This window comes from Ranitomeya imitator, chromosome 4 (genome assembly GCF_032444005.1).
Source record: "Ranitomeya imitator isolate aRanImi1 chromosome 4, aRanImi1.pri, whole genome shotgun sequence".
Classification (NCBI taxonomy): domain Eukaryota; kingdom Metazoa; phylum Chordata; class Amphibia; order Anura; family Dendrobatidae; genus Ranitomeya; species Ranitomeya imitator.
In genome coordinates, this window is record NC_091285.1 from 398,435,278 (window position 1) to 398,447,434 (window position 12,157).

At 44.2% G+C, this 12,157-nt stretch overlaps 1 protein-coding gene across 1 annotated transcript in view; it reads left to right on the forward strand.

Annotated features, from left to right (window-relative positions):
• Positions 1–12,157, forward strand: part of GDI2 (GDP dissociation inhibitor 2) — an 88,920-nt gene that overhangs the window by 24,439 nt on the left and 52,324 nt on the right. Inside the window, exons 2-5 of the mRNA XM_069765333.1 lie at positions 1,971–2,078; positions 2,205–2,304; positions 2,428–2,562; positions 6,760–6,958. Of these exons, the coding sequence (XP_069621434.1) occupies positions 1,971–2,078; positions 2,205–2,304; positions 2,428–2,562; positions 6,760–6,958 (542 nt within the window). The remainder of the gene's footprint in view (positions 1–1,970; positions 2,079–2,204; positions 2,305–2,427; positions 2,563–6,759; positions 6,959–12,157) is intronic.

Genomic DNA, 12,157 nt, shown 5'->3' on the forward strand with positions numbered 1-12,157 from the left:
AAAGGTTATTCCACAAAATATTAAACCTAGGGGTTGAATAATAATTGACCCACACTTTTATGTTTAAAATTTATAAAAATTTAACTGAGCAACAAAACTTTTTGGTTTGTAAGATTTATGCATCTGTTAATAAATCCTGCTCTTGTTTGAAGGCTCTAACTTATTTGCATCTTATTAAACCTGCTAAATCTGCAGGGGGTTGAATACTTCTTGTAGGCACTGTACATATTAGACCTCTTTCACACTTTATCCGTCGCAATCTGTCGTTTTGGGGGAAAAAACAGATCCTGCAAAAGTGCTTGCAGGATGCTTTTTTTACCATTGACTTGTACTGGTGACGGATGACCGCACGTCGCATCCGTCGTGCGACGGATCCGTCGTGTTTTGGCGAACCGTCGGGCCAAAAAAAGTTCAAGTTTGTCGCGTCTGCCATTTTTTGTTCGTCGCGTCCGCCATTGCTGAAACTCCGCCCCCTCCATCCCGGAGTTCAGAATGGGCAGTGGATGTGTTGAAAAACTGCATTCGCTTCCCACAACTTTCACAACGTCCGTTGATACGTTGGCCCGACGCATTGCGACAGACCCGTACTGACGGAAGTGTGAAAGAGGCTTTAAACAAAAAAAAAAAATCTCTTGGTTTTCTCTGGAATAAGACATCTGATAGCAAATATCAAGGTATCATTTTATCCAGCTTTGTATAACCTACATGCCCATAGAGACTGCTTAGGAGGGTGGATTCTACTGACAGATTCCCTTTTAAAATAGATCTGCATGGAATAGAAATAATTCTCCTCAGAGAACTTACATTGATGTCATGGTGGCACATCCTAGTTTTTCCTGGCTCCCCATAGATGTCCATATTGTACAGCAGTCTGTGATGGACACGTGCTGTTTTACTACATGCTTTATTTCACCTGATGTGTGGCTCCCTAGCACCCAAACGTGGAAAGAAGAGACCTAAGAAAGATGAAGGGAGCTGACAAACTATACATAGAAATGAAGTTTATGCATTAACATTTTACATGAATCCTGTCTGTAATTAGAAAAGAGAAAAACACATTTGGGGAATTTTAATTTCCTTCTATAAAGTTAGAGCAAAATTGGTAAAATAAGATTGTCACGATGGAACACACGACTGCTGCGTTCTAAGCTTAAAGGGATTGTCTACTACTAGGACAACCCTGTTTCATTTCCTATATTTGGCCCCGATAAAGTAAAAATGCTCTCCTCCCGTGTTGGTGCTTTGTCAGCATTGTTGACACTTGCTCTCCCAGGGTTCACTTGCGGTTATGACACGTGAACTCTGTTCTCAATCACCACTAGTGTCGCTGCCTCCAAATTGAGAAGTGTTGGTAATCAAGGAGGAGTGAGCGGCCAGCTGCAGCTCTTGCCTCCCCTATATCACTTATACATCTGAAGACTGGGACGGGGACACCAGTGCTGATGGGGTTCACGTTTGATACCAACCGCATGTGAGCCCTGGGAACGCGAGTGCCGGTAGAGCAGGAACGACTCCGGCATGGGAGGCGAGTATAAGTATTTTTAGTTGATCGGGCCGAACATGGGGAATTAGAAGGGGTTGTCCTAGTAGTGGACAACTCCTTTTAAGTTGTATTTACAGTGAAAGTGTGTTCCTACGAACTACAATCATGCAGCATAGACATTCAAAGCACTCATTATGTCAAGTGAAAGATCATTTCCTGCAGTTCATTGTCCTGTGTGAACAGGACTGCGCTGCTGAGAACAATGGCAGTTCATGTGCAGTGAGCAATTGCACCTAATTTATTACGCCTTCATTACCACGGTCTGTGAGGACCGGCTGCTAAACCACTGATATTTGCCAATTAACACCAATTAACGGTCAGTCTGTGTAAACAGACAATCAGCCTAGATCTGTGGAATTCTTCTTGACTTCATTAGAATATGTCTAGTGGCGTTTGTTGTTGGTAATGTTATGTTTCTACTTTGTAGGAATGCATCCTGTCAGGAATAATGTCAGTAAATGGAAAGAAGGTGTTGCACATGGATCGTAACTCTTACTATGGGGGAGACAGTGCTTCCATTACACCTTTGGAAGATGTAAGCATTCATGTTTGTTACTTCTCAAACTTCTGTGCATTTCATCCAAAACTCTTCCATTATGCAAGTAATGCTTGTGATGTGTCATGTACAGCCTGATTTTCTGACATTTGTGATGTTGTCTAGTTATACAAAAGGTTTAACATCCCAGGATCCCCCTCAGAGACCATGGGCCGTGGACGAGACTGGAATGTGGATCTAATCCCCAAGTTTCTCATGGCTAATGGTAAGATTGTGGTATTAGTATTGTAGTTTCTGAATAACAGCTCTATAAGTAGTGATTAGTCCATAGGATTGGCTTTACTCCAGTTCACCTTCCTTTTGGGTTGTTGTTTTTTTTTTTTGTTAGGCCAGTTGGTTAAAATGCTGATGTATACTGAAGTTACCCGTTACCTGGACTTCAAAGTAATAGAAGGAAGTTTTGTGTACAAAGGAGGAAAGATCTACAAGGTTCCCTCTACAGAAGCAGAAGCTCTTTCATCCAGTGAGTAACTCCAATCCCAAATAAAAGAGAAATCTAAAGACCTATAACCATGTTCTTGTGTCATGCTTTTCTTCAGATTAATGTGTGGCCTGTGATATTCCTTTTCTCACCCCAAACCTACCCATTGCAGAGTAATGTACCATAAATCTGACCTTACTAAATCACATAGTGCATCAGTGACCATACCCCTCACATTTTTGTAAATATTTTTTATACATTTTCATGGGACATTGAAAATATTAAATTTGGTGTGCCCAATAAATAACGCAACACAGTCAGTAATGTGTGAAACCGCTAGAAACTAAACAGAGTACACCCCTAAGTGAAAACGACCAAATTGTGCCAAGTGTCACTATTTTGTGTGGTCACCATTAACTTCCAGTATTGCTTTGACACTCTTGGACATGGAGTTCACTAGAGCTTCACAGGTTGTCATCCAGATGGTGAATGATAGAGACCTTACATAGTAACATAGTAACATAGTTAGTAAGGCCGAAAAAAGACATTTGTCCATCCAGTTCAGCCTATATTCCATCATAATAAATCCCCAGATCTACGTCCTTCTACAGAACCTAATTGTATGATACAATATTGTTCTGCTCCAGGAAGACATCCAGGCCTCTCTTGAACCCCTCGACTGAGTTCGCCATCACCACCTCCTCAGGCAAGCAATTCCAGATTCTCACTGCCCTAACAGTAAAGAATCCTCTTCTATGTTGGTGGAAAAACCTTCTCTCCTCCAGACGCAAAGAATGCCCCCTTGTGCCCGTCACCTTCCTTGGTATAAACAGAACCTCAGCGAGATATTTGTATTGTCCCCTTATATACTTATACATGGTTATTAGATCGCCACTCAGTCGTCTTTTTTCTAGACTAAATAATCCTAATTTCGCTAATCTATCTGGGTATTGTAGTTCTCCCATCCCCTTTATTAATTTTGTTGCCCTCCTTTGTACTCTCTCTAGTTCCATTATATCCTTCCTGAGCACCGGTGCCCAAAACTGGACACAGTACTCCATGTGCGGTCTAACTAGGGATTTGTACAGAGGCAGTATAATGCTCTCATCATGTGTATCCAGACCTCTTTTAATGCACCCCATGATCCTGTTTGCCTTGGCAGCTGCTGCCTGGCACTGGCTGCTCCAGGTAAGTTTATCATTAACTAGGATCCCCAAGTCCTTCTCCCTGTCAGATTTACCCAGTGGTTTCCCATTCAGTGTGTAATGGTGATATTGATTCCTTCTTCCCATGTGTATAACCTTACATTTATCATTGTTAAACCTCATCTGCCACCTTTCAGCCCAAGTTTCCAACTTATCCAGATCCATCTGTAGCAGAATACTATCTTCTCTTGTATTAACTGCTTTACATAGTTTTGTATCATCTGCAAATATCGATATTTTACTGTGTAAACCTTCTACCAGATCATTAATGAATATGTTGAAGAGAACAGGTCCCAATACTGACCCCTGCGGTACCCCACTGGTCACAGCGACCTAGTTAGAGACTATACCATTTATAACCACCCTCTGCTTTCTATCACTAAGCCAGTTACTAACCCATTTACACACATTTTCCCCCAGACCAAGCATTCTCATTTTGTGTACCAACCTCTTGTGCGGCACGGTATCAAACGCTTTGGAAAAATCGAGATATACCACGTCCAATGACTCACCGTGGTCCAGCCTATAGCTTACCTCTTCATAAAAACTGATTAGATTGGCTTGACAGGAGCGATTTCTCATAAACCCATGACCTTGCGCTCCTCCAGCTTCCGTTTGAGGATGCGACACAGAGGCTCAATAGGGTTTAGGTTTGGAAACATGCTTGGCCAGTCATGCACCTTTGTTCTGTTTCTTTAGCAAGGCAGTGGTCATCTTTGAGGTGTTTGGGGTCGTTATGTTGGAACACTGCTTCTCAACCCAGTTTCCGAATGGAGGGGATCATGCTCTGCTTCAGTATGTCACAGTACTTGTTGGCATTCATGGTTCCCTCAATGAACTGTGGCTCCCCGCACTGCCAGCAACACTCGTACAGCCCCAAACCATGACTCGCCCACCTTGCTTGACTGTAAGCAAGACACACTGGTCTTTGTACTGCTCACCTGGTTGCCACCACACACTTGACACGTTCTGAACCAAATAACTTTATCTTATTTATCTTGGTCTCATCAGACCACAGGACGTGGTTCCAGTAAGCTACCGTATTTTGCGGACTATAAGACGCACCGGACCATAAGACGCACCCCAAATTTGGGGTGAAAATTGCAGAAAAAAAAATATTTTTTTTAATAACATGGGGGTCCGTCTTATTGTCCGAATTTAAGGTACGGTATCTTACCTGAGGGCAGGTGGTGGCAGAGCAGGGTCACAGGAGGCATGGTGTTGGCAGAGGTGCGGTGATGCTGAGGCGCGGTGGGCGGTACAGCGTGCACCTGAGCAGGGTCCCTTCCTGCTTAAATGGGCGACGCTACGGCCTGGTGTCCACTGGGGGTTAAGGCAGTGCTGTGGCGGCGGCAGACGTGCAGTCATCTCAGGTGAGGTGACTCCGCGGCCCGGTATCCAAGGTGAGCAGCAGAGCTGTGTTAATCATCGGTTTCTCGGTGGCAGCGGCCATCTTCCTGAGACTGCGCGTGCGCACATTGAGTACTCTGCTTCCCGAGGCTTCAGGAAAATGGCTGCGGGAGGCCACGCGTGTGCTGATGGGGATCGCGGCAGCCATTTTCCTGAAGCCAAGGTCTGTCTGTGAACTCGGCTTCAGGAAAATGGCCGCCGCAATCTCAATCTGCGCACGCGTTGCCTCCACGGGCATTTTCCTGAAGCCTCGGGAAGCAGAGAACTCAATCTGCGCATGTGCAGCCTCAGGAAGATTGCTGCCTACACCAAGAAAGCAGTGTTTTACCCGGCTCTGCTGCTCTCCTTGGATACCGGGCAGAGGCGTCACCTCACTTGTGGAAGGGACCCTGCTCATGCCATACCGCTCACCAAGCCTCATCACTCATCATCCCCCGCACCTCTGCCGCCGCCACACCACTGCCGGTAAGCCTGCATTCGAACTATAAGATGCCCCCTCCGCCCCCCCCACCCCCCCTTTCCTAACAATTTTTTGGGGGAAATGGTGTGTCTTATAGTCCGAAAAATACGGTATGTCCTTAGTCTGTTTGTGGGCTTTCTTGTGCATTATCTTTAGAAGTGGCTTCCTTCTGGGACGACAGCCATGCAGACCAGTGTGATGCAGTGTGGCGTAATGTGAGAATACTCACAGGTGGATCACCCCACCCCTTTAACCTCTGCCTCAATGTTGGCAGCACTCGTATGTCTACTTTGAAAAGACAACCTCTGGATATGATGCTGAGGATGTGCACTCAACTTCTCTGGTCGACCATGGCGACGCCACTTCTTAAGCGGAATCTGTATTGTTACACCCCTTTATGGTCTTGGCCACCGTGCTGCAGCTCAGTGTTAGGGTTTTTGCAATCTTCTGATACCCAAGGCCATCTTATGTAGAGCAACATTTTTTTTTTTTCCCAGATGCTCAGATTTCTTTACCATGAGGTGCCATATTTCTAGTGACCAGTATGAGAGTGATAACACCACATTTACCACGCCTGCTCTCCAATCACACCTAAAACCTTGTAACACTGAGTCACATGACACTGGGGAGGGAAAATGGATAATAGGGCACAATTCGTCCATTTTCACTAAGGGATGTTCTTACTTTTGTTGCCAGCGGTTTAGACATTAATGGCGGAGTGAGTTTTTCAGAGGGCACACCGAATTTACTGCTCTACTGCTTTATATTGCATCAATGTGTCATATCTTCAGTGTTTTCCTATGAATAGATAATACATTTACAAAAATGTGAGGGGTGTACTCACTTTTGTGACATATTGTATCTGATCCTGTTACATTCAGCAGGTTCACAAGACAACCATTTTATGTATATTTCAGGACTTTACCCCTTCAACCTTACCCCCATTTTCCCCTCTCCCCATTGATAACCCATTTATCGTTGGTGGACTTAGGCATGCATGAGGAATTGGGAGACATGGCTGATGACACAAGTTAATGATTTGCCTATTTTAAATTTTTTTTTTTTTTTGTACAAAATGTTGGTAAACTGTTTGTCTTCCATGTTATGCACTTGTATGTACTGAGGACACAATTCTTCCTGTCACTCTCTACCTAATTATTAAAGGTTTGATGGGTTTGTTCGAAAAGCGACGGTTTAAGAAGTTTCTAAGCTTTGTCGCAAGCTTTGATGAAAATGATCCAAAGACACTGGAAGGGGTTGACCCTAAGAGGACGACTATGCTAGAAGTTTACAAGAAATTTGATTTGGGACAGGATGTCGTGGATTTCACAGGCCATGCTCTGGCTCTCTACAGGACTGATGAGTGAGTGCTTTGTTGTTTTTTTTTTTTTTTTTTTTTTTTTTTTTTATTCCCTTTAACCACTTCCCGACATTTGCAGTACATATACGTTATGATAGGAAAGGGCTTCCAAATCAATGCAGCCTATGTACGTCATGGTGATCGCCTGCGCCGTGTTTCTGTATTGCTATACCTTTATAACTGTGATCAGACTGCAGAAAGTGAAAGTCCCATAGTAAAAATAAGTGAGAAGTTGTAAAAATATATTTTTTTAAATATCTCAAAATAAAGATATTTTAATATTATACCCATAAATAAATATTATGAAAAAAATTAAATAAACAATAAAAGTATACCTATTTGGTATCGGTGTCTGGAATGACCAGACCTATAAAACTATTCCACTAGTTAACCCCTTTAGTGAACACCGTAAAAAAAAAAAAAAAAACCTGAGGCAAAAAATGCTTTATCATACTGCAGAGCAAAAAATGGAATAAAGCGTGATCAAAAAGACTAATGTAAATAAGAAATGGTATAGCTGAAATGTCATCTTGTTCCGCAACATTCAGGCCGCCATACAGCTCCATCATCCCGAAAATAAGTTGTAGCTCTCAGAATAAAGCAATGCAAAAATACTTTTCTCAGTCCCCCATGACAGCACCACCAGAGAGGTGATCCTCCCTTCAGGGACAGGAAACCTACAGGATAAAACAGCGGTACCTCTCCCCTGCATCAGTTTGGTTTCCTGTCCCTGACTGGGAACCTACAAGGATTGGTACCTGTGATATCCGAAGACCAACCGAGGAGTCCGGAGCTGGCCAGTCAGTTCTGGCAGCGGGGGTGCCCCTGCCACGGCTGGTGCGGTTCCCGAATCCGCCACTGCTCGGACCGATGGGTCTGGAGAGTGAGCGGGGGGAAGCGCAGCCGCCACTTCGGATAGGAGATAGGGGCTTCCGGGACCTGGTGCACACGAGGAGGCCAGGACTTCCAAGATGGATGCCGCATTGGAAATGGTAAACCACTTCCGGTTCTGGGCAGGCGCAGTGAGTGCATGAGGTGCACCAAGATGGCGCTGCCCTGGAACCACAATGCTTCATTTCTGAGTCCCTCACAGCATGCGCAGAAGAAAGAAAAGAAGAAAAAAAAGTGCTTCCTCAGCAATGTAGCCACAGGGGGAGGGGCTGGTAATAGGCGCCATGCTTTAAAAAAGCAGTGGGAAAGGGAGCTCCTTGCTGCATGCCGTCCCAAGGTAGTACCATGGAAGACAGCGACCAGCAGCTCCAGCCGACGGATCTCACGATACATGATCCTACCCCTCCTCCAGAACCGGTACCTGTGGCTTCGTCAGATTGGTGAGTGATCTTTGTGAAAGTTCACTGTTGTAATTGGGGTTCCCTCTTCTCCGTTTATCTTAGGTAAGGAAGAGAACGGGGAAAGCAAAAAACAGAACCTGTCCCTTGTGTGAAAAAGCTTTACCGCTATCCTGGGAAAAGAAGTTGTGTGACTCCTGTATAGGACGAGTCCTTTGTGAGAAGACCCCAAACTTCGCCTCTGAGTTACGATCTGTAATTAAGTCAGAGGTAGAAACTTGGTCTAAATCCCTTAAAGGTGAAAAGAAAATTATTGGCAAAGAACCTGTTGCTTACTCTCACTCTGACTCTTCCAGCTCTGAGAGTAGAGACTCAGATACACGGGACTCCTCCCTCTCTTCCTCAGATACCGAGGGTGGAGGTCGTCATTGCTTCCCCCTAGATGAAGTTGACGCACTTGTAAAGGCAGTAACGTCGACTATGGGGGTATTGGACGCTCGTCCTGACAAAACGGTCCAGGATATTATGTTTGGCGGACTATGCCAAAAAAGCGTAAAGTTTTTCCCCTTAATGAAAACATCAAGCGTTAATTAAAAAGGAGTGGGAAAAACCAGAGAGGAAGAACTCATCGGTCCCCTCTATAAAAAGAAAATATCCCTTTGAAGAGGAGGCTTCTACTTCATGGGATAAAGCCTTCCAAACTTGACGTTGCGGTAGCTAAGGCCTCAAAAAAATTTGCACTAGCCTTTGAGGATATGGGAACTCTGAAAGATCCTCTTGATAAAAGAGCAGATACTTTCCTTAAAGGAGCCTGGAAGTCGGCAGGGGGATGTTTAAGACCAGCCATAGCAGCTGCTTGCACGTCACGATCCCTAATGATTTGGGTTGACAGCTTAGAGAAACAGCTGAGGGATGGGGTGCCTAGAAATAAAGTGTTTATTATTTGATGATATTCTTTAATTTATTTAATTATCTTAATTAATACTCTATTTAAACACAATCCCTGTATGTGCAGGACAGGGCAAACCCCAAATGATTGGTATAAAATATATACATACAAAAAATCTATAAAATTAATTAATATTGTAAAAATAAATATAATTTTTACAAAATATGTATGCTATATAAGGGCACATGTGATCCAGAAATTATATCTTAAATGACTAAAAAAAGTGTGAAAAATTATATGTGAATAATTATATGGAAGAATGTGTATGTGTGTATATATGTGTATATATGTGTATATATATATATATATATATATATATATATATATATATATATATATATATATATATATATATAATATTTATTCGCACACACACACATTCTTCCATATATGTATATATTTTATACCAATCATTTGGGGTTTGCCCTGTCCTGCACATACAGGGATCGTGTTTAAATAGAGTATTAATCAAGATAATTAAATAAATTAAAGAATAACATCAAATAATAAACACTTAATCCCTAAACAAATAATTTTTCTGTCATTAAGATTGACATCTACGCATGGATTAATAAGCATTCAAATATATTGCTTTTATATCATATATTTTTTATTGATATTTTATACTGTTATTTGTTGTTTTCTTATTGTATGGTCTCAATAAAGATTTCCTTTTTATGTGTATGGTTATAGTAATATTACTATGTTTTTATTATTATGATATTGTTTAAATAAAATATTTTATAAATATTTTTTGGTCTGATGAATTTTTTAGGATGTTTGGGAGGGAGATTGTCCCAGTTCCTCCCGGCCTGGGAGAAAATTTCAACCGGCCCTTGGATACTAAACTTTAATAAAAATAGGGCTTCAAATAGGCTTTCTATCCCTACCACCCCGGAACCATATGGTAACACCGCTGAGGTCCTCTCCCCAACAACAAGAAGCTCTAGAACTAGAAATCATAAAACTGATAGCTGTCATCCAGGAAGTCCCCCCCCTCTTGAGAGAGGGAAGGGATTTTACTCCCCATTTTCTCTTACCCCATGACGGCACTAACGAGAGAGAGGGATCCGCCCTCAGGGACAGGAAACCCACAGGTTAAAAAGGCGGGACCTCTCCTCCACCTCAGTTCGGTTTCCTGTCCCCGACGGGGATCCCACAGCTCACCATCCAGGAGTCCAGGGACCATCGGGCCGAGTTCAGGCAGCGGAGGCCCTGCCACGGTCTCAGGTGGATTCCTCCCTGAAGGCGCGTTCCGGGGTCGGCGGGCCTCGTGCATATGCGCGGAGGGGAGGCAGTGAAGAGAAGACAGCCTGCCTCTTCCCCTTTCAAGGACTCGATCGGTAATAGGTAGCGGCGGCTACCTGGAGGTTTCCTCCGCCGGTCCATGAGGCGCACAGGGGGTGGTGACGCCGGTCACCGACAAGCGGCAGATCGCAGAGAGCAGCAGCGGCTGCGGAAGCTCCGTCCCTCCTGTGAGCCGGTAACTAATGGGCGCGCGCGCGAGGTTCAGCGTCTTACTGCGCAGGCGCGGGGGTCACTTCCGGGGCGGCGCAGGGTACCTCTGGGTAAACCGGAAGTTACCTGGCGCCGCTCTGTCAGCATATATCCGGAAGGAAAGGGGCATACCGCTGCTCAGTGATTACCGCCATGAGTGGAATAGAGCAGTCGGTGGAAGAAATTTCACAGGCCCCTGTGACAAAGAATCCGAAGGAGCGCCATTCGTCACGGAAACCTACGCAGCGCAGCAGCTCAGGATCCCAGCGCAGCAGAGGCTCTGGTGGATCCAGGAGGGAGACGGTGGTTCAAGTGGAGGAGGCATCCTCAAAGCCACAACCGGTATCTTCCTCACATTAGGAGGGTAAGTGACCTCCGTGAAAGTGTATATTCTAATAGGGGTTTATTGTTTCCTAGGGAAAGAAATGCCAAGGAAAAAGTAAACAAAGTGTGCCCACTTTGTTCAGCAGATTTGCCAGATTTGTGGTTTAAAAAACTCTGTGCGTCATGTATTAGGAACACCATTAATGAGGAGACGCCGAGTTTTACATCTGAATTAAAAGACTTAATTAAAACCCAAGTGGCAGACGCACTAAAAAGCATAAAAAATCGTAAAAGAAAACGAAAAGAAAAAACTCCAGATTACAGCTCCAGCGAGGGAGATAGCACGAGTGAGTATTCAGATAGCTCTACAGCTTCAGCATCCTCCTCCGCATCTTCAGAAAGCGGTCGCAACTGTTTCCCAATAGATGAAACGGATGCGCTGGTAAAAATGGTTAGGGCGACAATGGGTCTGGCGGACACTCGTTCCAAAAAATCCCTACAAGATCTAATGTTTAGTGGCCTGGAACAAAAGAAGTACAGAGTATTCCCATTAAACGAAAAAATACAAGCCCTAATAAAAAAGGAGTGGAAAAGACCAGACAAAGTACTGTTGACACCCAAAAGGAAATACCCATTTGACGACCCAGCCTGCGCATCATGGGGAAAGGCGCCAAAATTAGACGTCGCCATTGCGAAAGCCTCCAAAAAATTTGCTCTGCCTTTTGAGGACATGGGAACCCTCAAGGATCCTATGGATAAAAAGGCCGATGTCTTTTTAAAGGGGTCCTGGGAGGCCAACAGCGGGGGGCTAAAACCCGGTATAGCTGCTACTTGTACAGCAAGAGCTCTGATGGTCTGGCTAGATCATTTAGAAACTCAATTAAAAAATAAAACCCCGAGAGAGTCTATACTGGACTCAGTGTCAGCAATGAGAGGTGCCGCTGCGTATCTAGCAGATGCCTCAATAGACTCAGTTAGGCTGACGGCAAGATCAGCTTCTTTCTCAAATGCGGCTAGGAGAGCATTATGGCTGAAGTGCTGGCCGGGGGATCTGCAAACTAAAGCCAAGCTGTGTTCCATACCGTGTGAAGGGGAATATTTGTTCGGTCCCACCCTAGACGATGTCCTCGAAAAAGCGGTGGA